The sequence below is a fragment of the Mesocricetus auratus genome, unplaced genomic scaffold, assembly GCF_017639785.1.
Source record: "Mesocricetus auratus isolate SY011 unplaced genomic scaffold, BCM_Maur_2.0 Super-Scaffold_100030, whole genome shotgun sequence".
Lineage (NCBI taxonomy): Eukaryota > Metazoa > Chordata > Mammalia > Rodentia > Cricetidae > Mesocricetus > Mesocricetus auratus.
In genome coordinates this window covers 3629171-3656752 of record NW_024429211.1, presented here as the reverse complement: position 1 = coordinate 3656752, position 27582 = coordinate 3629171, and the positions used below count along the sequence as shown (strand labels likewise).

Genomic DNA, 27582 nt, shown 5'->3' with positions numbered 1-27582 from the left:
AGACAGGCTCATTTAGTGAGGAGGGTAACCACCAGGAAACCTGCTATGCTTCTGCCATTCAGTCTTATTTCAACTTTTGACAGCTTTCGAGAACTGTAAAATTTGCTGACAAGACACCCTTGTCCTCTTGCATCTCAGGATACCTTTCAAGTCTTGATTTCTAACCATGGGGAAATCACTAAAACAGCAGTTCAGCTGTGCTTTCTTTGGCACAGGGTTTCTCTATGGTGTTGGAGGCTGTCCTGGAACTCACACTGTAGTCCAGGCTGGCATCCTACTCACAGAGATCTGCCTGCCTCTGCCTCCCAAGGGCTGGGATTAAAGACATATGCCACCAACACCCAGCTTTAACTGCCTTAGGTTTTAAGGCAGGATTTTTCTTAATAGATCTGCCTGGCTTGGAACTTGCTCTGCAGAATAGGCTGACCTTGACCTCAGAGTTCCTTTGGCTTCTGACATTTAATATGGACATTAAAGATTTCTGCATCATGGCGAGGCCAATTTCCATATTTTTATACAATATCCCCAGAGCCAAGGATTGTATGGTGATTAACTAAACAAGAAAACTAAAGCAATTTTCCCCTGGAAACCATCAATTTATTATAGGTTAGGATGGCATTAGAAAATAAAGTATCCCATTTATCTCCCCAATCCACTCTTTCTCCTAAGTTTCTCTTCAGAAAAGGGCAGCCCTCCCATGGATACCAATTAATCATGGAATATCAAGTTGCATTGAGACTAATTACCCCCTATTTTACTAAGGCTGGTCAAACCAATCCAGTATCTCCTTGCAATTTATTAAGTCAGGGTCTTTTTCCTTGAATTTAAGTTAAACACTCCTAAAGTTTTTCTAGTAACCCATGGTAACTAGAGTGACAAAAAGAGACATTCGCAAACAATATTTTTTAAAGGGCCCTGGGCATTGAACTCAGGACCTCTGGAAGAGCAGCAGTGCTCTTAACCACTGAGCCTTCTCTCCAGCCCCCATTTGTAAACAATATTAAGCAGAAAATATAACTTGACTTAACAGTATCCTATATGATGAACCATCATAAACTGTTAACTTAAAAATATTGCAATGCTTAAAATAATATTTTTATTCATGTTTTGAAAATTTTAAGCTTACATACAATATGTTTTATCACAGCATTCCTCATTCCTCATTAACTGCTGCAACACTTTCAAGGACTTCCGGACAAACCCAGTCTGTTCCTTATATGCATCATTATCATTAGCATCGTTACCTTATTTTTCGTAAATTGTCTGCGTCTAGTTAATACTGACCCAGGCACAAGAATTTGGGCTCATCCAAATAATAGTGACAGCCCTCAAAGAAATGTGGATGAAAATGAAATGAAAACTTTACTAAGAGGACAGTTCATAGCATTAACTACCTACATAAAAAAACTTGGAGAGAACTCAAACTAGCAACTTAAAACACACATATGAAAGCTCTAAAACAAAAGGAAGCAGGTTTATTCAAGACGACTAGAGAAATAATCAAACTGAGGGCTGAAATGTGGAACGAAATGGCGATAGGGTGGGAGGCTGGGGGGGATGGTGGCGGCATGCGGGAGGAGGGGGAGGGAAAGGGAACGGGAACGGGGATTGACATCTAAAACAAGCTATTTAAAATTAAAATAATAATAATAAAAAAATCTAGAAGAAAAAAAAAAGATTAGTAAAATTCAACTAGTTTGTTTCTAGTGAATTCAATCACCCAAAGACAGAAGATGGTTTAATAAAGAATGAATTTCACAGACATGGAAGAAAGAATGAATTTCATAAAGTTACCCTCTGGCCTCTATGTGTTTACTGAAGCATACACATATCTATTGAAGTACAAACTCCATACAAATATGAAATAATAATAATAATAATAATAATAATAATAATAGTGGCAAAATTCAATAAAGTGTTTCTACAAGAATAAATATTGATGGATTTTCTCAATGAGGACTTCCTTGTCTGATTTTTTTGTTTCTCAGTTTTGAAAAAAGAATCAGTGACTGTTTCCATTACTATTGACAATACAGTGATAGGGGAGATAGGTCACTCAAGAAGTTTCTTTCCTGACAACCATGCAGATCTGAGTTTGATTCCTCAGAATCCAGGAGAAATTGCTAGAGACAACATGCACCAGAAACGGGAAAGGAAAAAAAAAACAGCACAATCTTGAAACTTTCTGCTCAGTCTAACAAAATCAGCAAGTGGTAGGTTCAGTGAGGGAATCTGTCTCTTAATAAATGGTAGTATGCATAGTGTTGGAGAGAGAGGTAATGAGAAGTAACTGATTCATCAAAGAGAGTTCAGATCCCAGCACCCTTGTCTCTTATTGAGAAGTTCATAAATATCTGCAACTCCTTCTCCGAGGGACCCAACACTTCCTTGACTTCCTTGTGTTCTCTTTGGGCATGACCCACATATATATGTGGACACACACATGAACACAGAAGTAAAAAGTATATATTAAATGCTTAGCATTAGACCACCAAGTTTCCATGAGACTTGAGACGTTCACTTTGAACTAGATGATATTCAACCCAAAAACACTTGACATGTGCAGCAGTACTATAGAAGGTGGAATAGTCTTGTTCCAATATCAGAGATCATGCTGGGATAGGCTCTGAAGACACAAACAAGTCACAATATCAGCAAAAGGGGTCATTATGCCCCACTGCTACTTTCACATTGCTGTACCTAGGTCTTCCTAAGTATGCACTCTCATTCACATGGCTGAGGAAGACTCCAGCATGTTTCACAGTTGATCATACTCACTATGGAGGATCACCAGACCGCAAACAGCTAAAGTACTACTTTCTTTCCTCACAGTCCTTGAAGGGGACTGGAAAAGATAATTGTAAGTTTCCATTTATTGATTGAATATGTATATGTGTATTTAAATGTTCCAAAGTGCATGTCTTTGTTTCTGAGAACAACTTGGGGGACCCAAGCATTTGTAGTTGATGGGATTGGATTCAGTTCCTCAAAATTGGCAGCAAGTAGGATAATTGCTGAGACAACTCAAGGTTCCCACAATTAAATTATAAATAAATTACAAGTACTTAAACATTGAAAATGTTTCTGACCAAAAAGAAATTATTTAGGCCCACGAACAGGTAGAAATGGTAGATTAAATAGTGGTCCTCTAATCAGAGGCTGATGAAGAAATCTGCACATCTTAATCAGGGTTTCTATTGCTGTAATAAACATTATGACTAAAAGCAAGTCTAGGAAGAAAGGGTTTGCTTTGCTTACACTTCCATACCAGTTCATCATCAAAGGAAGTCGGGGCAGGAACTCAAGCAGAGCAGGAACCTGGAGTCAGAAGCTGATTCAGAGAGCAGAGAACATTTCAATCTACTTGTTTGCTCCTCATGGCTTGCTCAGCCTGCTTTCAGATAGAAGCTCTGATAAGCGTCCCAGGGAAAACACAACTCTATGTGGACCGTATCTCCCCTCATCAATCACTAATTAGGTAAATGATCTACAGGTTTGCATATTTCCAGATCTTTTGAGGAATTCTCCCAAATTGGATTTCTCCTTCGCAAATGACTTTAACCTGTGTCACATTTACACAAAATTAGACACCACAGGTCAGAATTTGAGGAAGAGAAATTCTACAAGAGAAATTCTACAAGAGAAATTCATGTCACCCTCTGGTAACTGAAACCTCAACTTCTAAAGGAAAAGTCTTGTGACAGTGCATTCACAGAATTTTCACTTTTACTTATTAACATATTCTCTGAGATAATACCTAACTAATAAAGGTAGAACCTTATATACCTAAAAGCCATGAAAGTCCCTTGTGTTTCTTGAATATAAGGCCTACAGACAGTGAAAAAGAAATATTACATCAAACTTTGAATTTGGGGAGGTGTGAGAATCCTCTCTTTTTCCTCTCCTCTCCTGTTTCTCTCCTCTCTTCTGTTCCTCTCCTTGGTTACTCTCCACTCCTCCCTTCCCCTCATTTTCTCCCATTCTTCCTTTCACCTCCTATTTCCCCCATGCTCTCTCTCTCTCTCATTTTGTTAATAGGTAAATTTCTGTTGCTGTGATAAAACACCATGACCAACTCAACTTATGGAAAAATTATTATTAAGGGCTTTTTCCAGATAGCATCTGTGGAAGAGGAGAGAGCAGGCAGCAGGTGATTTGAGCAGCGGCTAACAGCTTACACCTCAAACCCCAATCAGGAAGAATAGAGATTTATTGAAATACCATGAATTTTATGAAAACAGAAATTTTCTCCAGTGATATTCTTTGTACAACATTACCACATCAACTAATCTTCCTCAAACAGCCACCAATTAAGGTTCAAATATTTAAATTAATGAGGCTAGTAGTGGCATCCCTTTGAAACCACTGTTCCGTTCCTTGCCTCTCATATACTTTTTTTTGTTTTTCCGAGACAGGGTTTCTCTGTATTGCTTTGGAGGCTGTCGGTCCATCCTGGCCTCGAACTCACAGAGATCTGCCTGCCTCTGCCTCCCAAGGGCTGGGATTAAAGGCACGCGCCACCACTGCCCAGCGCCTCTCATATTCTTACAGCCACATTATAATGTAAAATGTTTTCAATCCAACATCAAAAGTCCTCTTAAGCAGGGCTATGGTGGCACATGGCATTATTCTCAGACAGAGAGAGGCAGATTTCTTAGTTCTTATCTTGTCTTGTCCACAAAACAAACATCTAGGAGATCCAGGACTACATAGGGAAGTCCTGTCTCTAAAAACAAAAAAAGTTCTTGCAATCTTTCAAGGAATCAGTGTTGTGTATAAGCCCATGTTCTCTTTTATGACTCAAAGCAATAACTTAAATATAAACTCCTGTAAAATCAAAAACAAATTAGATATTTACCACATACAATGGTATGGAGTATACATCACCTTTCTGTTGAAATGGTGTCATGCTAGCCTGAAAGATGCTGTGGATGTTCTTGAACTTTATACTCTTCTGACTCTACCCACTGAATGTTGGGGTTACTATGTACACCATCACAGCTGTTTTTGTCATACTACAGATTAGAGACAAATATTTGTGTATGCTAGGCAAGAGTTCTAACAGAGTTGCAATGATAGCCATCGTCCCATATACTTTCTTATACATCATACTTTTAGTAGGGATCCGGGGCAAGGTGATCTACCAAAGGTCATCTACTATGGAAATAACATTACCTTTTTCATCACCATCTCAAGTGATATAATATCACACTGAAATTTTCATGAACAAAATTTTGTATTGGTTAATAATTTTTCATTCACTGCAACTCCTACGATGTTTTCTGTGATAAGTAATTTCTTGGCTTGTTACGCTTGACCTCTCTTTCCATATGAACAACATGGTTGCTGTGATAGCTACTTATCTGCTATTGCCACTAACTTTGAATATTCTTGGGAGGAGTCATTTGGAAATAGACAAGTCCTTAAAGGAGTTTTGACATGAAGTATACTTAGTATCTTCTGAGGTTATACATTCTTCACACTGAGTCAAGATGTTATGCCAAGATCTACCTTCCTGGCTGGGTGGTGGTGGCACACTCCTTTAATCCCAGCACTCGGGAGGCAGAGGCAGGTGGATCTCTGTGAGTTCGAGACTAAGCCTTGTCTACCTAATGAGTTCCAGGACAGGCTCCAAAACAATACAAAGAAACCCTGCCTTGAAAAGCCAAAAAAAAATCTACATTCCTACAACACATATTATACACAGTATGATGCCCAAATCTACCAAGATTTAAATGTTCCATAAAATACATAAGAAATCAAATATTTAGTTAAGAAACTAAAACTAATTGTCATTTGCTAGTTGAAAGGCCACATGTTCATTTAAGATTATGTGCATGATATCACAGATGTGTAGAAATCTCTCCTTCCCTTGCCTCTTTGTCTTAGTTAGGACTTCTATCACTGTGACAAAACACCATGCCCAAAAAGAAAGCTGTGGAGGACAGAGTTTACTAGGCTTACCCTTCTGCCTTGCTGTTCATCACTGAAGGAAGTCTGGGCAGGACATCAAACAGGGCTGGATCCTAGAAGCAGGAGCTGAATCAGAGGCCTTAGAAAGTAGCAGCTTAAGGCAGATAGTTGGGGCATCAATACAGACATATAATATTTGAACTTGGATTTGTGTTGCCTATGGGATGTGCTGTTGTAATAGTGGCACAGAGATTGTGGAAGGGGCCGAGAAATGACTGCTCTAGCCGCAGACTCATGCCAGGAGAGGGAATTCTCCTTTGAAACTGCCTGGAGTGCCTGGACTCAGTGGCTATACAGCACATAGAACAAGGATAGGACCAAACAAGACTGGAGAAAACATTGCCAATGTAATGATGCCTAATGATATTATGTTACCCTCATAGATTTTTTTCTATCCCAAATGTCATCCGAGAGGATTCATCCAGCAACTGATGGAAACACACGAAGTGACCCACAGCCAAACATCAGTCTGGCCTGGGGGAATCCTGCAGAAAAGAGGAAGAAATGACTGTATGATCCAAAGGGCCAATGTCATCACAAGAAAACTCCAGGTATCAATTAACCTGAGCTTACAGTCGCTGACAGTCTGAACAGACAATCAGGGAGTCTGCATGGACCTGACCTAGGCTGTTTGCATATATATGACAGTTGTGTAGCCTGATCTACTTTTGGGATTCCTAACAGTAGGAGTAAGAGCTGCCTTGAAACTTTTTTTGGATTGTGGGACCCTTTAAATCATATTAGATTTTACCCAGCCTTAATATAAGGGGACATCCTTCATCTCACTGCACATTCATATGCCTTGTTTTGGTGATATCCATATGAGTTCTGCCCTTTTCAGAACATAAGCAGATGATTGAGTTGTTGGGGACCTGGAGACGCAGACAGACCTGCAGGAGACCCTGCAGGATTTCTGTGATTTCAAGGCAAACCTGGTCTACAATGTGAGTCCCATGACAGGCTCCAAAACTACAAAGAGAAGTTTGTCTTAGAAAATCAACAAAAAATATTACCTCATAGATGATGTCTGTAACCGAAGAAATGATAAAAATATTTGGATGTATGTATATGGATATACATATATATGTTTTTGAGAAAGCATTGTGAAGGTATATCAAATGTTATCAGAGAAAAGATTAATAAAGATGAATTCATTTTTATATTTTTTATTTTTAAATTTAAATTTGAATTAGAAACAAGGTTGCTTCACATGTCAATTCCAGGTCCCTCTCCCATTCCCTCCCCTCCTCCCATGCCCTCCCACCCACCCCCCAATATCCCTCCATTTCCCCAGGGAGGGTGAGGCCCTCCATGGAGGTGTCCATAGTCTGTCATTTCATCCAGGGCAGGGCCTAGACCCTCCCCCAAGAGTTCAGGGTGAGAGGGCATCTCACATTGTTGAAAGGAGTCCAAAATCCATTTGTATACCCTGGATAAATAGTGATCTACTATCCAAGGCTCAATAGATTACCTAGGCCTCCTCACTGACACCCACATTCAGGGGGTCTTGATCAGTCCCATGTTTGATTCCCATGCATCAGTCTGGGATTCAAGAGCTACCCCTTGTCAGGTCATCTGCTTCTGGGGGTTAAACCAGCCCAGTTAAAGATGAATTCTTAAAAGGCTTTAATGAATAAGGACAGTATATATCTTCAGTAAGTGACTATGGAAGACTTTCAAGTGAGGGAAGGAAAAAACACAGTGATAACAATTGTGAAAGAAGAATCGTGGATAAGAAAGTGGTGGAGGATGGGAGAGTAGGTGAAAGGAGGGAATATGGGGAAGAAGAAATAACATGAAATAAATTCAGAATCAGTCATGTGAAAAACTACTCATACAAAGCTTCCTAAAATACAAATACAGATATAAAGGGTATAAATGCAGTTACCATATAATGGAACAACAATGCCCCCATTCACTACTATAGGACAGACATAAAGAAGTCCAGTTCCAGGAGTGGTTTACCATTTTTGACATTATTGGCTAGTGAAGTTCCATTGACCAAGAAATGGCCTTTCCTTTACCAAGTGGTGGATAGTGAAACTGATTTCATGGGAGTAACAAGCCACTTTCTATTTTAAGGATCTTCACAAAACTTACCTTATATATGAATCCACTATCAGAATAATGACCCCCTACTATTAAACTTAGTACTTGTCTTAGTTTGATGGACTATTAATTTGATTTAACACCATGATCAAAATCAATTTAGGGAAGAAAATGGTTTATCTGTCTTATACTTCCACATCATTGATCATCATCAAAGATGTGGGGTCAGAAACTCATGGAGAATGGGAACTGGAGGTAGGAAATAATGTAGTGGCCATGGAGGGGTATTGCTTACTGGATTTCCCCTCATAGCATGCCTTGCGTGCTTTCATAGAGTACCCAGCACCCCTGCACACCCACAATGAACTAGGCCTACCTCAGTCAATCATTACTAAGGAAAATGCCCTGAAGGCTTGATTATAGTCCAATCATATGGAGACACTGTCTCAGTTGAGGCTTCCTCTTCGCTGGTGACTCTATCTTGTGTCAAGTTGACCTACAACTTGCCAGTACAGTATTAGTTAAATGTAATCCCAATGTCTTATTGGTGTATCTGGAGATTAGTGTACCTCTTAAACATCATCAGAGTAGCTTCTTTTCTTCAGTAGATGGTAAGTAATATAGAGACACACAGGTGGTCTCCGTGTAGAAAGCCAGAGATACAGTGTCACATAGCAGGTAGTATGGGGTATAGGTATTCCTTAAAATAGATTTCTACATAGGGTATGCTATCCAATTAGAAATGGTCTGGGTAGACAGTGTCAGGAAGAACCTACATATTGGGATGATGCAGCAGATATGCTTCTGGGATCAAACCAAGATATATTTCTTAGAAATGTTAACATATTAAATTGGATATATATACATATATATATACATATGTGTATATATATATATGTGATGAGAACGAGAATGATGTGTATGTCAGTTATTGCCATGTGTAATGGATCTTGTGGATGATGGATTTGCAGGTATCTGATGTGACTTTGCCAGTTGCTAAATATCTCACTTTATTTCTACCTGCATTATACTTAAGCAGCACCAAAGAATGAGTGGAACATGGGGAGACTAACTCTTCTCCAGATGCACAACAAATGAAACCATAATAGTCTCATGCATCTGTGTACATGGGTTGACTCTATTAGGCAATTGTAGTGACCAGAAATATATTTTGTCAGTGAAGACGGATGAGTTTGTAGACTAAAAAGATGATATGCATAAAAGAATAATCCATATTTGGGTGGTTTCTCCTTTACCTTTAGTACTGACAAGAAAAACAAGTCAATGTAAAAAACATTCTTGATATAAAAGAGTCCCATGGCAAACTCTATCTCATATTTAAGATGGAGATTGCAGTGTAGATGGATGTGTCATCTTTATAGCCAATTTACTCATATTAGTGAGTGATAATAACAGTGTACATTATGTTAATAGTGTTTCCACTTCCAGAGTACATTTTTTCTTGAATGAAGGTGATAGCAATCACAATTATTTTCTGTGTACTTCCCAATGATATGATTAAAGGCATGCTCAACTACATCTGTCAATTGGATGCTCAATTTTATTTTATTTTTTTGAGACCTGGTTTATTCTGTATCGTTGGCTGTCCTAGAATTTCCTTTGCAGAGTAGGTGGCCTTGAACTGGGGGATCTGCCTGCCTCTGTATCCTGTGTGCTGTAAAGAAAAATGTGTACCACCACAATCCAGAAAAAAAGATGGATGCTCAACTCTTTTTCATTTTTTATTTTGATAAAAATTTTCATTAACATAACCAAACTCAGTTCCACCTTCTTTCTCTTCTACATTCCCCTCCTCCATCTATCTCCCATCCATTCCTTAGAGGGGGGAGGATTCTCTTGGTGAGTCACCAAAGTTTGGCATAGGAAGTTGAGGCAGGACCAGGACCCTGTTGTGTGTGATACTCAACTCTTAGTCTCTGTCTGAATTAAGATGAGATGGAAGCCACAATATGTTACTTATATATTATTGATAAATAAAATATGCCTGAAAATTAATTCTGTATCCACAACTCACAACCTAGATTAATCAATAGTCCTTGGTACCCTAGAACTCACTTTCTAGGCCAGGCTGGCATGGAACTCACAGATTTTCCTGCCTTAGATTCCCACGGCCTGGAATGAAAGTTCTGTGCCAACACTGGCTTACTCATACAGAGCATTTAATTCACTATGTGAATGTCTAGAAACCTCCAACATTCCTTCATGAGAGAATGTGACCCTGAAGATATTTTCTGGGCTTTAATGTTATCAGACATGCTGTCAAAAATATATTACATAATCCATATACATATATATATTTTTTCCTTGCATCAAAATAATATAGTTCAAAGGTCATATGTCTTGGTTTCTTGCTATAGGTTAAGCAGTGGTGAAGGGGATTTGTCAATATCCTAAGTAGTAAGATGGTCAGACGTAATGTGGATGATACCTCTATTCCTGAATGGATGCTAACTAAAGTGACACATAGAGATAGGTATGCTACTGCCACTGAATGAGGGAGAAGAAAAAGGAAAAAGGATGAAGAACAGAAGGAGAGTGTTTCTTTGAGATGTTAGTCTTTGATAATTGAGTGACTAACATCAGTGTAAATCATTTCACAAAGATTTATCAATCACCTATCTATCTATCCATCTATCAATTCTCTGTGCATGCATGCATACATGCATATAATGTGTGTATTTAAATTTTAACTTTTTGTTTTATAAACGTTATTCTTAATATAGTGAAATTATGGCATGAACAAATCTAAATACAAGTATTTCCATCATTTTATTTTTTCTGAGAGAACCCATAGTGTGTTTTCATTATTGTCACTGCTTTTTTCCTTCCTCCCAGATGTGCTCCTCCCCTAACCATCAAATATACTGTCTTCTTTAACAAAATTCAGATACAGTTCACCCCACTGTGAACCCAGAAAACTGTGACATTAACTTGCCTGCCAAAACATGCCCACTGATGTGATAGAAGTATGAATACCATGGGGAAAAACAGCCTACATTGTGGTAGGATCTAAGGACTGCCCACAAGTTGAAACTTATTAATGGTCCTGTTATAGGAAACAAGAATATGGAGTCAGAGAGTTCATAGGCCCTGAGGGAAAGTCTAATATTATCCCTCTGCTAAATGTAAATATTACCTATCCAATTCCTAATGACTCATTGTTATACCCATAGGTTAGTGTTTTTTCAACCTTCATCAGAGAAGGTTATTTTGTCAGTGAATAATGTTTAATATGGAGGTCCATAAATTTTCAAGGTGAAGAGCATAACAGATTGCTCAATTATAGGCACTGAACACAATTCCTGTATCATAATCCTCCTCACAAATTTCAGGTATCACTGTGAGAGATAGTCTGGTAGGATTTTAAGAGTTATAAACTGTGAATGATTAAAGTAATAGAGCAAGATTCAACTTTATTCACTGATTTTGGTACTGGGATGTTGGGCATACTCCAGTGAAGAAGTTTATTTGTGTGTGTGTGTGTGTGTGTGTGAGAGAGAGAGAGAGAGAGAGAGAGAGAGACAGACAGACAGAGACAGAGACAGAGACAGAGACAGAGAGGAGAGAGAGATGAGAGATAGAGAGGGGGAGGGAGAAAGAGAGTGAGTTAGAGAGGAGAGAGATGAGAAATAGAGAGACACAGAGTGAGAGTGAGAGAAGAGAGAGAGAGAGAAAGAGAGAGAGAGAGAAAACATTTGCACAGGCACATACTATGCACATATACAAAGGACAGACGAAATATTGTGAAGCAATTTCTCTACCTCAACATTTATATGTATTCTGGGGATCAAACTCAAATTGCCAGGCTTGAATAGAAATCACCTTTGTCTATTGAGCCTTTGGTCTGTATTTTACTATTTATTTATTTTTTACAGATTCATCCATGAATATAATGAACTTAAGTGATTTACAGTATACCATTACTCTTTTTTATTTTTTATTTTTTATTTTTTTATTTTTTTTACCATTACTCTTTCTAATTCCCATACCTTCTGCTACTGAAGCTCTTATTACCAAAGTGCTCTGTTTAATTTGCATAAAATATTTGTAGTTTTGAATATTAAACATGGTTCTACTACTAAGTTGTTATTTGATATTCTAAAATGAGTTTTAAAAAGTGTAATATAAGGTAACATGAATAAGTAAAAGCAAGACTGATATAGGGGTTCAAACTTCAAACTGAAATCAAAAAGGCAAAGCAGATGACCAGTATCTTCTTACTTCTACTTCAGGCAGAATAGGTCTGTTTTGTGTCCGGGACGTCTTACTGTAACCTCTCCTCAGCATCGCTAGACAATGAATGCCCCTATCTATTTATATACCTCCATATCATGGGTATTAAAGGGATATTATCCCAGGTTCTGAGGTCATCTTTGTATGAGCTGTTTCTATCTAGGAATTTAACAATCTGTATAGATCTGTGTGGCCTTGGACTCACAGAGACTGTCTAAATCATAATCATGAGCTCTAAGTGTTAAAGGTGTTTATCACCACCTCCTAGATTCTGCCTGCTGGGATTAAAGGTGTGTGTCTGGCTTTTATGGCTTGTGTCTGGCTTTGCTTTCTGAATCCTCAGGCAATCTTTTATACATCATAAATAATATATCAAAAGAAGTATATATTTATAACATTTCTTCATTTCCTTTCTTCCCTCCAAATCCTCCTACATACAGGGATTTCTTCCAATACAAAATCATGGCATCCTTTTTAATGATAGTAACTTTTAGAATTTACCCCTATCTCCTTATATGCTGGCATATTTTCTGCATTTCAGTGACTGTTGACCATGAGCACATATACATACCAGTGTGGGCATGGTAATTGGAGAAAAAAGCACTGACAGTGGTTCTCTCCATATTATGGGCACTGTAGATTCATTTCAGGTTATCAGAAACAATTTCAGGTGCCCTGTTTTCCTGAGAAAACTGAAGATCTATTTATTTATTTTTTGACAAATGTTTTCTTTTTATAAGAGTCCCATTTGATGTGGAACTAGATCTGTAGACCAGGCTGGCCTCAAAATCAGAGATCTGACTGCCTCTACCTCCCTAGTGATGGGATTAAATTGTGTATCACCACTGTCCATCAAAAGCTGTCTGAAAATTGACCTTGATACGTGAAGAAGCATACTTTTCTGTTAGTTCACAATGGTATTTGACCAAGAACACACTGCATAGGCACTGGAGTGATAGCAGAGTAATTAAGAGCACTTTCTGTAGCCAGAATCCAGATGGTGACTCACAACCATCCACATCTCTGCCTCACAGGATACAACCCCTAGGCAGACACGGGGCACACATAAATACATAGAGTCAAAACAGTTATGCACATAAAAATAAAATAAACAGCTGACCAGACAAAGGTTAACTCTTGAATCCCAGGCATCAGCCTGGGAATCCAGCATGGGACTGATCAAGACCCCCTGAATCTGGGTGTCAGTGAGGAGGCCTAGGGAATCTATTGAGCCTTGGGCAGCAGATCAGTACCCATCCCAAGTATACACACGGACTTTGGACTCCCATAGAACAATGTGAGATGCACTCTCACCCTGAACTCTTGGGCAAGGGTCTAGGCCCTGCCCTATATGAAATGACAGACTATGGACACCCCCATGGAGGGCCTCACCCTCCCTGGGGGAATGAGGGGATAACGGGGGGGGGTTGGGGGGAGGGCACGGGAGGAGGGGAGGGAATGGGAGAGGGACCTGGAACTGACTTGTGAAGCATCCTCCTTTCTTATCTAAATTTAAACTGGAAAATAAAAAAAATATCCAAAATACAAAAAAAAATGTCTAAAAAAGAATACATTATATGGAGCAGGGTAAAACTTTTAAGATTTTTTTAATCCCTTGAGATTTCAGCATTCTATCATGCTCATAAAATCACTGCAAGTATTATCAGAATTATTGTCATCGCTACTGGATGAAGGCACTAGCATAGCATTTAAGGTAGTCATCAATCTCCCTATAGGGGGGAAGGCATTTGATATAGCCTCTCCACTATTGTTTATATTCTTAATTGTGGTCATCCTTGTGGATTTCTGGGCATTTCCCTAGTGCCAGATTTCTCTTTAAACCGATAAAGACTCCCTCTATTTAGGTATCTCTTTTCTTGCTCTCCTCTATTCATCCCCTAACTCAATCTTCTTGATCCCTCCTCTTCTTTCCCCTCCTCTTCTCCCCTCATCTTTCTCCTGCCTTACTCCCCTACCCCTCCTCCTGCTTCCAATTTGTTCAGGAGCTCTTGTCCTTTTCCTCTTCTCCAGAAGAACATGTATGTCTCTCTCAGGGTCCTCCTGTTTCTTAGCTTCTCTAGAGGTGTGGATTGTAGGCTTGTATTCCTTTGCTGTATGCCCAATATCCATATATGAATGAGTACATACCATGTTTGTCTTTCTGTGACTGGGTTACCTCCTTCAAAGGCAGAGATTCACAGCTAAGTACTGAGCTGAACTCCTGGAATCCACTTGTAGAGATGCAGGTTTGATTACGAAAGGGGTAAAGATCATGCTGGGGAAGCCCACAGAAACAGCTGAACTGAGCAAGTGGTAGCTCATGGACCTCAGCCAGAGAGCCTCTTGAAATTGGGTGACAGTTAGAAGGGCAGGCTATGGGGCCTTTTGTTTTGGAACCAGTATTTATTCCTAGTGCAGTAATTGACTTTGGGAGCCCATTAACCTAGGGATGGATACTCTTTCAACATAATTATATGGGGAGGGACTATGCTATGCCCTAAATAATGTGGCAGATTTTGATGATCCCCCAGTGGAAGGCCTCACTCTCCTTGTGGAGTGGATGGGGATTGGGACAGGTGGGAGGGTATAGGAGAATGGGAACTGAGAATTACATGTAAAATAAGATTTTTTCTATTTTAAATAAGAAGAATTATACAAATTAAATACTACTTAATTTTATTGTGAAAGTCTTGGGAATATAATAGTATATTTTCAAATTGTTATTCAAAACTTATACAGTATAACCTTCCTGAAAATGTAAAATATGGCATGAGTCTCAGAGCACAGCTGTCTACATACCATATCAACTAGTAGGTTCAATTCGTGGATAATTACCAAAACACTGGTATAAAAGTTGTTTGTTGGTTGGGCACTGGTGCCACATGCCTTTAATGCCTATATTTGTGAGGCAGACGCAGGTGGGTCTCCGTGAGTCCCAACCCAGTCTGAACTGCAGAGCAAGTTCCAGGACAGCCAAGGATACACAAAGAAGCCTGTCACAAAACAAACAAGCAAAAAAAACAAAACAATAAATAACAGGATGTTTATTAAAATGTGTGCAGTATTTCCTAGTGAGGGGGACATTCTTGTTCAAGTAAAATAATAGCAAATATCACGAAAAGGAGTAAATTTTCAAAAAAAATACTGAAAACTCAAACTTTTACAAAGGAACTACAATTACAAATATTAAGTTGTCAACTTCTGTTTAAACAATTTTAAGAGCAAAATTATGAGTTTGTAAGTATTAATTTCATGCTCAATGAAATTAAAAAATAAAGAACACCTTGGCTCTTGAGCTTCAGTTTTCAGCAAAGTTGACTGGTTAGATTTCACTGTCAATTTGTCACAGTCAACAATACCTGAGAAGTCAGAACATAATAAAGAACCTCCTCCATCATATTGCCCTGTGTCCATATCTGTAAGCATTGTCTTTATTAATTATTAACATGTGGGCTGGTACAGTCCACTGTGTATGAGACCATGCCTAAGTATGCAGTAGGCCTGGGCTACATAAGACATCAATCTGAACAAGCTAATGGGAGTAAATCATTGAAGAGTTTCCTACTATGGTTCCTGCTCCTTCTGCTGGAGTTCTTCCTCTTGTTTCCCTCAGGCTTGGACTGTTACCTAAAATTGTGGAAGAGACAAACCCTATCTTCCTAGTTTGGCTTGTTTTTAGTCACAGCATGAGGAAGCAAACTAGTTATGAACCTTGTAACTGATTATAGTTAAATGATTTGCAAAAATATTATCGACAGCTAGCTCTACAAATAATTTTAAAATAAGTAGAACCAAATTGTAAAGCACAGCACTATTAAGTAGGCCTGAGTTAGTTTGAACCACTAGGAACCCCGAGAAATGATTACTGTATTGAACAGACAGTTCTCCACAAGTCCTCCATGCATAATATTTATATTGAAACCTGAACTCAAAGGGTGCAGTCTAATCTTGATTCTCCCCTTTGTTTTCTTCCTCCAATACCATCAACTCAAACACTGAGACTTTTCAGTTGCCACGGCAACAGTGACACCTAAATGCACTCTCAAAACAGAGTGGGTTAATCTATTCTTGGAAATTGTAATTTTTAGGTAAAAGGCAGGGGGGGCATGTTTTTGATAGTTGTGAATGCATGCATGCAGGAATATATGTGTGCATGTCTACTGAATGTTTGTTAAGTGTTGAAACACTGTCAATGTTGCATTGTGTACAATGCTTTGGGAACTGTGAAAGAGGCTCCAGGGGGAAAGGCAGAGGGCCTATTACCTCAGTTGCATTTTATTTCCTGGATTGTCCCTGGATATGACTCTGTGTCACCTGTGACAAACATTTACATTCAATTCATAAGACGTGTTTATTCTTTCTGGATGTCAAATATGTCTATAGACCCTAATCTGGTCAGTGTACCTTAAATTTAGATATGACATTCTGTCTTGCTATCATGCTTTCCCAGCTATAATCTCCAATTCATGCCAGGCAATTGTGTTTAAATTCACCTATCAATAGAAAGTTCTGGAAAGCGCTACTTACTCAATATTTGGTATGTGTTAACTGGTGTTTGTGTGCATGTTTTTCTGAACTCAAACAACCTTCCTTGGATAATTGTTTTTTTTGTTATCCTCATGTATAAAAGTACACTGAAACTGAAGCAAGATTGTATACATCATTAGGGAGATGTTCACCCCATTCTTTCAGGTCTCCACATCCCATGTTTTGCAAAATTGACAAAGGTGAAACCATATTGGACTTAGGTCATTCATCCACCTTCAAGCTCATGTTTTGGCATTGTAGCAAGCAGACTGACACAGGAAATAAAAAACACATTAGTTAATGGCTACAGCTGTGTCTCAATAAATTTTCTAAAGTTAGATCTTATATGGACAAATTATGGATCTTTTGCCTGTGTGTCTGTTCTTAAGAGGAGCTGGCAGTTACTTCCTTCAAGTTTCTCTTACATAAAATGCATTCCTTCATCTCATGGACCACTAGATGGACATGACCACCTGAAACTTAAAACTCATTTTAAATTCATGAATTAAAGGGAAGAAGAGATCAATACTTTAAAGAGATCAATAATGAAAATGGGTATCATATTTTATTACAAATGATCAGTTTGAGGCCTGGGGTTAAAAACTACATGTTTTTGAGACAGAGACAATGATGTCAATTTAATAACTAAAATAAAAATTTTAAAAGACCCAATGTCTAGAATTAACAAGTACTAAATTATTTTTATATAATTCATTGAATAATATTTCAGAAAAGAACTAGGACTTTGTGCATGGTTGGCAAACACTCATTCAGTGACGATTTCCCCCTAACTTTCACATTTAATTTTGAGATGTAGCATCACTAAGCTTTGCAGGATGACCTTGAACTGAATTTGTGTCGAGGTATTACTGTCCTTCACCAGCACTTAAAGCTTCTGCAAGGGACCAAAAGAGAAAGTAAACACCAATTTAACCCAAACACTTTGATCTGTGTTGGTTTCTTGTCTGTAGGATATGCTGTTGAAATTGTGTAACAAAGGCTGTGGAAGCAAACAACCAACATATCACTTGACTTAAGGACCATTTTATGAGATGGAACCCATACTCAACACTCCTTGAGTGACAAAGAACTTGCCACTAGATAGCCCAGGAATTGAGTAAAACATAAGAGCAGTGTTCAAACAAGTGTTGCATAAAATGAAACATGTAATTATGACAAACTCAGAGACAAGTCCATGGCATAGTCAGCATCAGAGACACTTCCTCATGAAAGAAGTGGGAAAAATACACAGACCCCCAACCAGAGAGGGAGAGACCATCAAGCACTCATGCCTAAACTTGTTGTATCCAACAAATGACTCCTCTCAGAGTTATGGGACCCATGGAAAATGAAGACTGAGGGAATGTTAGATACAAAGGGGATAGAGGATGCCCTCAAAACATGACCTCTAAATCAGTATGCAAATGAACTTAGAGAGTCTGAGGCATCTTACACTGTGCCTTCATTGTTCTCTGTGGGTCTTAATGTACGCTCTGCTTATATAGTAGGGCTTCTAGTTGAGTGTATTTATAGAAATTCTGAGTGTGCAAATCAGTAGGTGTTGTTCAATTTCCAAATTGTTTTTTGTTTCATCTTACTACAATCAGTATATTCACTTTCTTATGTTATTAATCTTTATAACTTTTTATTTAAATTAGAAACTATTTTGTTGTATATATCAATCCCAGTTCTCTGTTATTAATTTTTTTTGTTTTTCGAGACAGGGTTTCTCTGTATTGTTTTGGAGGCTGTTGGTCCAGCCCGACCTCGAACTCACAGAGATCCACCTGCCTCTGCCTCCCGAGTGCTGGGATTAAGGGCATGTGCCACCACTGCCTGGTTCTCTGTTACTAGTCTTAAGAACACTATTTTCTACTGAATGACGGAAAAGTAGTTGTATAGGAACTGGAAAAAGTAGAGGGAGGGAATACAATAATCAAGATATATGACAAAACCTATTTTCATTAAAATAAAAAAAACTTTCTCAAAAATGAGCCAAAACTTTACTATCTTTAAATATTCATTTTCTTTGGTTCTATTTTAATTGTAAATGTAAGGAAACATAAAACATTATTAAGGTCATCATGTGGATATTGAGTGCATTTGAAGCACTGTAGCAGACAACAGGTGGAGGGTTGTTGGGTTACATAGTGAGACCCCAGTAAACAAAACCAGAAATAAAAAACAAGTGATAATATTTAAGCAAACAAACAGAAAACATTTCCTGATAGATTTGGTATCTGTCATTAGCAATATACTAAAGTATGAAGAACAGCACTTTCTAGCAGAGTGTGCCACCATAATCAGCAACACATACATATATGAAAACAACACTCATAAAATAAAATGAATAATTCTAAAATATGTTGAAGCATGCCAATGTTACTTTAAAGTATGCGAATTTATGAATATAACTAAGATTCACAAAACAAATCACTTCTCCCTTAACCATTACTCTCAATAACAACAAAATCATACAATTTGTTGAAATAAGCAAATTATTTTTGCTTTACTTCTCTTAGTACTTAAATATTTTATTGTTTTTTTGCTTAGAATTTTAGGTTGAAATGCAGGTACTGTCAAAATAGAGTTCTTTGGGAATATTAAAATGGGTTCTATGGTGATTTTTTAAAAAATGCACTTTAAAAAATTGCACTTTTGCAATTTAAAACCCAATATTTTGGTGGTCAGTGGTGGTACATTCCTTTTATCATCTGGGTGTGGTGGCATATAGTTTTAGTCTAAGCACTAGTGAGGCACATTCAGGTGTATCTCCATGAATTCGAGACCAGCCTTGTCTAAAGAAAGAGAAATCAAAGATAGTCAAGGCAAAAAAAAAATCAAACCAACCAACCAAGCACAGAAAATCATTTTTAGTATTTCAGTAAAAGATATATCATACACTGTATGCACACACACCAACACAATTTGATACCATTGTAATTATTTATTTTTACAATTATACATTTGTTTATCACTTATGTGTGGATTAACACACACACGAGAGAGGGAGAGAGAGACAGAAAGAGAGAGAGAGAGAGAGAGAGAGAGAGAGAGAGAGAGAGAGACAGAGACAGACAGAGAGAGAGAGAGAGAGAGAGAGAGAGAGAGAGAGAGAGAGAGAGATGTGCACACGCAAATTTTATGTTTTATGTGTGGGTGTCAAGGAACTCCATAATGTAGACATTTCTCACCTTCCACGACATGGAAACCAGAAATTAATTTCAAATTAATAAGTTAGCAGAAAGGCACTTTTACCCGCTTGCCCATCTTTCATGGCCTTCAACACTGATATAAATAGTGAATGAATTTTCATTACTTTCCTCCAAATCTGCTTTTCCATTAAATTAATGGAAATTTTTTTCCTACATAAACTACTACATGCAAGTTCTTGTATATACATATATTTATACAAATTCCTTCATGTGACCCGGTCAGTCTATTTATACATATTCCTTTATATAAACAGGTCAGCCTGTATAATGTTACCTGTATATATGATTTCAGTGCTGATTATCTGGCATTACACAATGAATTGGTGTGATTTTCCTGGGGAAGATCACCCTTCATACTCCCAGCTATAGTTGCCTATAGTAGTTTTGTTTCATGTTGAGGCCTCATGGGCTTCTTTTCCATCCAATTTGACACTTCCAGTGGCATCATCCTAATCAGCACTAGTTTTCATCATACAGTATATTTTGATCTTACTCTTATCTTCCTCCCAAACTTCCAGGTCCTCTCCATCTCCCTGCCCACCTAATTTTGTACACCTCTCTCCTCTTTCCATATTAGAAAAGAAAAACTTTCCTAATATTTGAAATAATCTAAATAAATCTCAAATGCACAGTGCATAACTCCTTGAGAATATAGTGAAGAAAATGTGGTCAAAATTATTGCACCCAGCAATTCATGCAACAAAATCGATGCATGAACAGTGACTGACATTTTCAAAGAGAGTTGAGGAGTAGATGTCACAGGGCCTCATTATGGGGTATGAGGCATGCAACCAGTGCTGATATAACTGAGGATGGCATGCCCATGGGGCAATTACTGATAGCTGCCCAATGCCATGAGATGATGTGCCTCTTTGCTATATTGGCAGTAATATGTTCCTTCTCATGGATAGGATGGCATGCATTTATGCTTATGACATCTGACAGTGGAATGTCCTTAGAGGAAATCCCAATGTGGTCATCTGCTTGTATATGGTATTCAAAGGCCAGTCTCCATAAGGAATAGGACCCACCTTGTAAGTTTGGATGTATCCCTAAAATTATTGATGAACTAAACTCTATTATCACCATTGATAAAAGTAGTGCATATTAGTTAGGATCAAATGCAAGTTGTGAAAACTATTGAGTGTCTTTTTCTGGGATGGTAAGACATCTAGCCATGTCTGAGTTGTCTGCAAATAAATTGCCCTGCAAATGAAGAGCTACTGTGGGAAGAAGACATGGTTATGCTTTCTTCCTGTGATTTGTCAAAAATGTGTAGAAATGAATGCTATGATGGGAGGGTGACTTGCCTTGTTCTGTTTTTGTTTTGAAACAGGATCTTAATATGTATTCCTGTCTGAGATGGGTACTGTGTAGCTATATAGTTCAGAATGACATCAAATTCTGAGAGATTCACCTGCTTGTTTTTGGAATCCTGGGAATAAAGTTGCGTGTGATCATAACAGGGTACATGCCACTTTTTTTGATTGTTGACTCCTTTTATTAATTTATTTTTTCATATACCTATCCCATTTCCCCCTCCCTTCACTCCTCCTACTCCCCCATTTCCCTCTAACTCCCATCTGCTCCTCAGAGAGGATAAGGACTTTCCTAGGAAGTCTACTAAGCCTGTCCAATCATCTTGTTGAGGCACCTCTCAAACCCCCACATACCTCTGTCTAGGCTTAGCAAAGTACCTCTTCATATAGAATGGACTACATTAAGGCAGTTTGCGTATTAGTATCAGATCTTAGACCCACTTCCAGTGGCCTCATATATTGTCCCAGTCACACCACTGTCACCTATATTAAGGGAGTATATTTCATTCTTATGCAGATTCCCAATTTGCCAGACCTGAGTCAGTGATCTCTCACTAGCTTGGGTCAGCTGACTCTGTGGGTTCCTCATCATGCTCTTCACTCCTTTGTTCATTTTATTACTCCTCCCTCACTTTGATTGTACTCCAGGAGCTCTGCCCAATGTATAGTTATGGATTTCTTCATCTGCTTCCATCTCTTTCTGGAAGAATTTTCTAGCTTTCTCTGGGTACTTGCCATTTTAATAGCTGTATAAGTATACAGGAAAATGAGAATAAACTATTTAATTTTACTAAAGATCACTTTCTGGGACCAAAGACTTGAAAGCCATACAAAGAATCATACAGATAAGAGGGATAAAGTGTGTGAGACATAATAAAATGTTGAACTAAGGTTCAACTGTTAATACACACAAAGGGAAAATTAATGATCTGTTATATGGCCAGTGACTCTAAGATGGCCTAGAGAAGAAACTCTGAAAATTAGTTTATATTCATATCAGAATTGCTTAAGTTGACAAAGATTTTGCTGTTGATATTGTTTTTGTTGCTGTTTTGAGACAGGAAGTCACTATGTAAATCTGGTTGGTCTGTAACTATTAATGCAGACCTGGGTGGCCTTCAATTCACAGTGATCACACTGCCTCTCTCACTCAAGTGGTGGGAATAATGGTTGGCATAACCACACCCCCAATGGAGGAACTAATAAATATGGAATGGTAGAGTCCTTTAATGCTGGGCTCCTGATGCTATGTGTCTTGTGAGTGGATGAAGTCATTCTGAGTGCTGTGGAAATCAGGAAACCAAACAATGTACTAATTATCCCTCTTAGAGAAAAAAACTGTACAACTTGGGTCAAATGAATTGCTCCATCTTAGGAAACACTGCATACATTTAGCTATTGCAAAGTCACCATGAGTATCAGTTTGTGGAGCACAACAGAGTGACAAGTATTACTGCAGTAACTCACATAGGAAAGGTGGAATTAAATTATATATATATATATATATATATATATATGTATGTATCAAAGGAATACCAGACCATGATTTAATTGGACCATCGATATGTGAGATCAGGTTCAAAGGGTTTAGATAATCATGGGAATTCAATTCATAAAGTACCCAAAAAAACAATAAGGCACCAGGGACTGACTCAAGCAGACAAAGTGTCTTCTTCATTCAGTTACAGGAAAATGTGAGGTTTGTAATGAACAATGAATATGTGAGGAAAATATATTTAAAAAGCCAAATTTTTACTGCTAGACTTCTGGGAGAGGTTTTTAAGCTATATGCATCATTTATAGAAGACTTAAATGCTAAATAATCTAAATAATGCTTATCACCATTCCCGTCTGAATAATTGTCTTCTATTCCCTCTTCTTGCTGATTGTACTTGAAGATTTGAACATTCAATTTCCATAGTGAATGGGAGTAAATTAAAGTTCACCAACACAAAGATACTATAAATATTTTTTTAAAAATGTAATCGCTTACAGTACAGTTTAGATAACAATCCACTATACACATATATGGTCACATTATGGTTTCAGCACATATGTATAATTTTATATGAAAACAAGTTCTCTTTCTCTTCTCTTTCCAGAAAGATGCCTGAGTACAGTAAATATGAAAATCTTGGAACACAAACAGTTAATGGAGATTTATTTAGGTTTGTCCTCTGATTTAATATGGATGTCATTGGTGAATGTGTGAGTGTCTCACACACCATTCTCACAAACATCCGCACACACATAAATGCACACATACACAAACACAAACCAACACACACTAATAATTAATATAATAACTAATTTCATATATTAATTTTTAGGATATATGTGGTATACATTCACAGTGAAATAATAAAAAAACACAATAATTGCAGGTTAATGGATGGCTCTGAAAAGAAACAAAGACACTGAGTAATGTACCCCAAACTGCAAAAGGCAAATGCTCCATGTTTTCTTTTGCATGAAGGTCTTACTTAGTGTCTTTTCCTATGTATGCATATATGGAACCCCTATGAAAATATAAATAAAACTAGAAAATGGTCACCTTCATAAAGGGATGAATTTAGAGAGGAGCAGATTTATGATACTAGGAAAGTCATTTAGGTTGGGAATTTCTGGAGGCAGAAGAGTTATGTGGATAGTGGTGTGATAGGGTATGGAAAATGATGGAACACAGCAAGGTTTCAATGAAATGAAGTGTGCATGAAAAAGCCATGAGAACTTATACATTTGTTTATATGTCATTTCAAACAATATTGAGAGTATAACACATATATGCCATAAAACAATATAGAATGAATACTGGAAGAAAATGTTCAAGCAGGAATTGGAATAGGGCATGGATTAGGCTGAAAGCTAGTTGACTGTGTTCACCAAATGAAAGATGTATGAAGAATCCTTATGAAACACTAATATACATTTAAGAGTTTATATATATACACATTCATGCATATATATATTATATATGTGTGTGTGTTCAAACAAAATTCCTAACATTAGCAAAATTACAATTTCTGCAAGAAATGAGTTATTAAATAAAAATCTTACTGAGAGACAAGGGTTACTTTCCTAGATAGAAATGGTCAGAGAAGCCCAGAAATCATTTAGTACTAGAGTGACTATCACAAATGTTCTTGATTTCCCCTCAAAGCTTCATGGTTAGACCATGTTGTTGAATCCATCACATATTTTATATCCTGAATATGGAGAAGTAAACCTTGAACTAACTAGGAAAGGGTTCTTGATGGCTAACTCTCATAGTGCTAAAAATGTTATTCATGCTATATGAAAAGATAATGATTTCTGTTTTTTAATAAAATATAATTCTTCTTCTTCGGGAATTTACATCCTACACCACAATCCTGCTCACCTCCCAGTGCCTATCTATCCCTTCACCGCCAAAGCATTCCTAAAAGATGCCCAGATATATTAAAATCCAAAGAAAGCAAACAAATAAAAACCTGCCTTGCTCCTCCATCTTTCCTGTTTCTCCAGGAACTCTTCCTTCATCCCAATATTGTCGGGAGCTGAGCTATGTCATGCAGTATTCCCTCTTTAATTGCAATAAGTCAATGATCTGGTTCAAGTCCTGTGGCCTCTGGCACACCATCATCACTGAACCCTCACCAAAACTCCTTTCAGATATACAGTGACACATTGTCAGTCGCATCCTGCACCTATCAGTTTGAAGAACCAGTCCCTTCACACACTCTGTCAAGTCATAGATGGGGGAGATGTTAGTGTGGGTCAACCCAAGGAGGTAGCCACAAGTGACTCAGTTTCCATCTGGACTCTATAATACTTTGGATTTCAAGTTTGCTTGTTTCAGTCTCCTTGCGAGACACGCAGAGACATGGGAAAGAAAGAACATATTATCTAACAAGCTTCTGCTGCCTGCCAAAAGGCACAGAGAGATGGAAAATGAAGCAGCTTGCTGCCACCATGAATCACGTGATAGAGGGCCTGGCTGCTCCTGGATTCAAGGACAGTGCAGGGAGTCGGTTAATTGATCACACTGTTCTTTGTTCTGCTTGTCTGTGTATAACTAGGTTCTAAATAAACGTCGGAGCTGTCCGCTGAGCTGAAAGACATGGACCCGGTATTCCTCCCAAATGTAACCTATGTTTCTGTCTCTCTTTCTTTAATCTGCCATTTCAACGTCCTAGTGAACCATTACAGTTACCCTACCTAACACAATGGAGCAGCAGGCTTGAACAACCTGAGGCGCAGGATGTGCGTGGTTATATGAGCTGACTAGTTCTGGCTACTGGGACTGTCCTCATCAGGCAATGGGTGGAGTCAGCTCACCCATGGCCATGTTGAGGGGTGGGGACATGTCTTATGAGAATATAGACCATTTTTACCATGACGGCCTGGGCAGCTCTTTTGCCGCAGAGTCTAGGGAGTGGCAGGGTGAGATATGTCAGGGCCAGTGAATAGGGGGGCTGACTCAGCACAGTCCTCAGATTTCAACATCCATGGTTGCTATGACTACCATGTCAGAACACAAGCCATGGATAAAAATGCAGACTCCAATTAGAGCAGGAAAAAAGACCCAGACATGGCCCTCAGGGGGAGGTCGGGAAGAACTAGGAGGAGCAGAAGGAAAAAAAACCAAGCTGTAATCATGATATATTGTATGAGAAAATAATCAATTATCAAGAAAAGGGAAATAATTAAATAATACTCCATCTTGAAATGAAAAACAAAATACAATTACAACCCCCCAACTCCAAATAAACAAAAAATGGGACACACCCTATGGATTTCATGGCCAGAGGGTGCCTAAAGACAAATTCTCCATGTCATTTGCATATCTTATAAGCATGAAATAGATGACATATCAAAACTACGTGTTTCTCAAACCATCAATCTATGTCATATCAGGAAACCATTTCATAAAATTGAATATACTAATAAACAAAAAATACATAAAGACACCAAAGCTTGTTAACAATGTTTAATCTAGATTGCCTGACATGATCATATACCAACATTTGTTATACTGTACCACTGTATAGACTGTAGCTTTGGATGTGAAAGACATGTCATGTTTCCACATACTGGCCATTCTCCTGACATGCCAAATCCTCATTTGTAATCCTCAAATGGAACACACACCACACACACATACACACATACACACACACACAGACACACTGCATTTCGCTTTGTTCACCACCTTATCATATATAGCCATTTTGTAAACCCCTTCCCTTTGTCATAACTATCATAACATCACAAATCATAATTTCCTGATCCTCTGAGCCATTCAGAATCTTGTAGGTGCAAACTGCCTTGCAAACCGCCCTGGTCTGTTGTGTCGCCACTCTGCTGGTAATATGCATGTCACCTTTCACACACCTTCTTCCCTTCATATCCTTCATTGGGTGACAGACACCTAATTTAATGCCTCTTAATAATATTAAGTTTGAGCAACATCCCTAATCCAGGATGAATGCTCATTTTTTTATCAATATTTCTTACTCGCACAGACCAATAACTCACAATAGTGGCTGGGTTTTGAAATGTGAATGTTCACCCTGGAACTGAGACTACTGAGATAAAGTGACAGGAGAAATTGAGGGAGCACAGGGAGGGCCACAGTGCAGCTAATATAACAAAGGGCAGGACAAAGGAAGACAGGTCTTGATATGTTAGCTTTCTGATCTCATACTTCAGAGTCAAAGACTTGGTATCTATAGTATAATGTTCTAATCCCAACAAATTTGGAACAGTTAATGTTCAAAAATGGTATCCATCTATTAAATACACAGCAGGGCACAGAGCACAGAGGGAACTGACCTGGGTTGCTGCATTGTCTTGGTGTCAATTCCTCAGATGGATGTGACAGGCATCTGGATTCCCTCTCCTCTGAGAAGCATCTGCTGCTGCACTGATTTGATGATCACACTCCCAACCCCCAGTCTGCGCTAGTGAGACAGCCCAACCCTACAATCACGCATGCGTGCATGTTTGCCAGGCTGCAGGGCTCTATACTCTTTTCTGAACCTAATGACGTAATGCAGGCATCCATGAACTTTAATCTTATTGCTAGTATAAAAAAAAACAGTTTTCATAACCACCTGTATAGATTAATCAGGAATAAATTAAAGGTAGTTTGGGGGGCAATATGAACTACATAATCATAATTTATGTTCCATTTCAGATCTGTCTAAGAGAGGCTGCTGAGAAAAAAATGTAACGTAAACTAGAGAATGTACAAAATGCTAGAC

The 27582-nt window shown here is 38.2% G+C and overlaps 1 protein-coding gene across 1 annotated transcript in view; it reads right to left on the bottom strand.

The window, feature by feature from the left end:
* Snurf (SNRPN upstream open reading frame) overlaps positions 1-27216 on the bottom strand; it is a 128643-nt gene extending 101427 nt beyond the window's left edge. The window contains exon 1 of the mRNA XM_013125668.3: positions 27152-27216. Coding sequence (XP_012981122.1) covers positions 27152-27165 — 14 coding nt within the window. The 5' untranslated portion in view covers positions 27166-27216. The remainder of the gene's footprint in view (positions 1-27151) is intronic.
* Between the last annotated feature and the right edge of the window lie 366 nt (positions 27217-27582).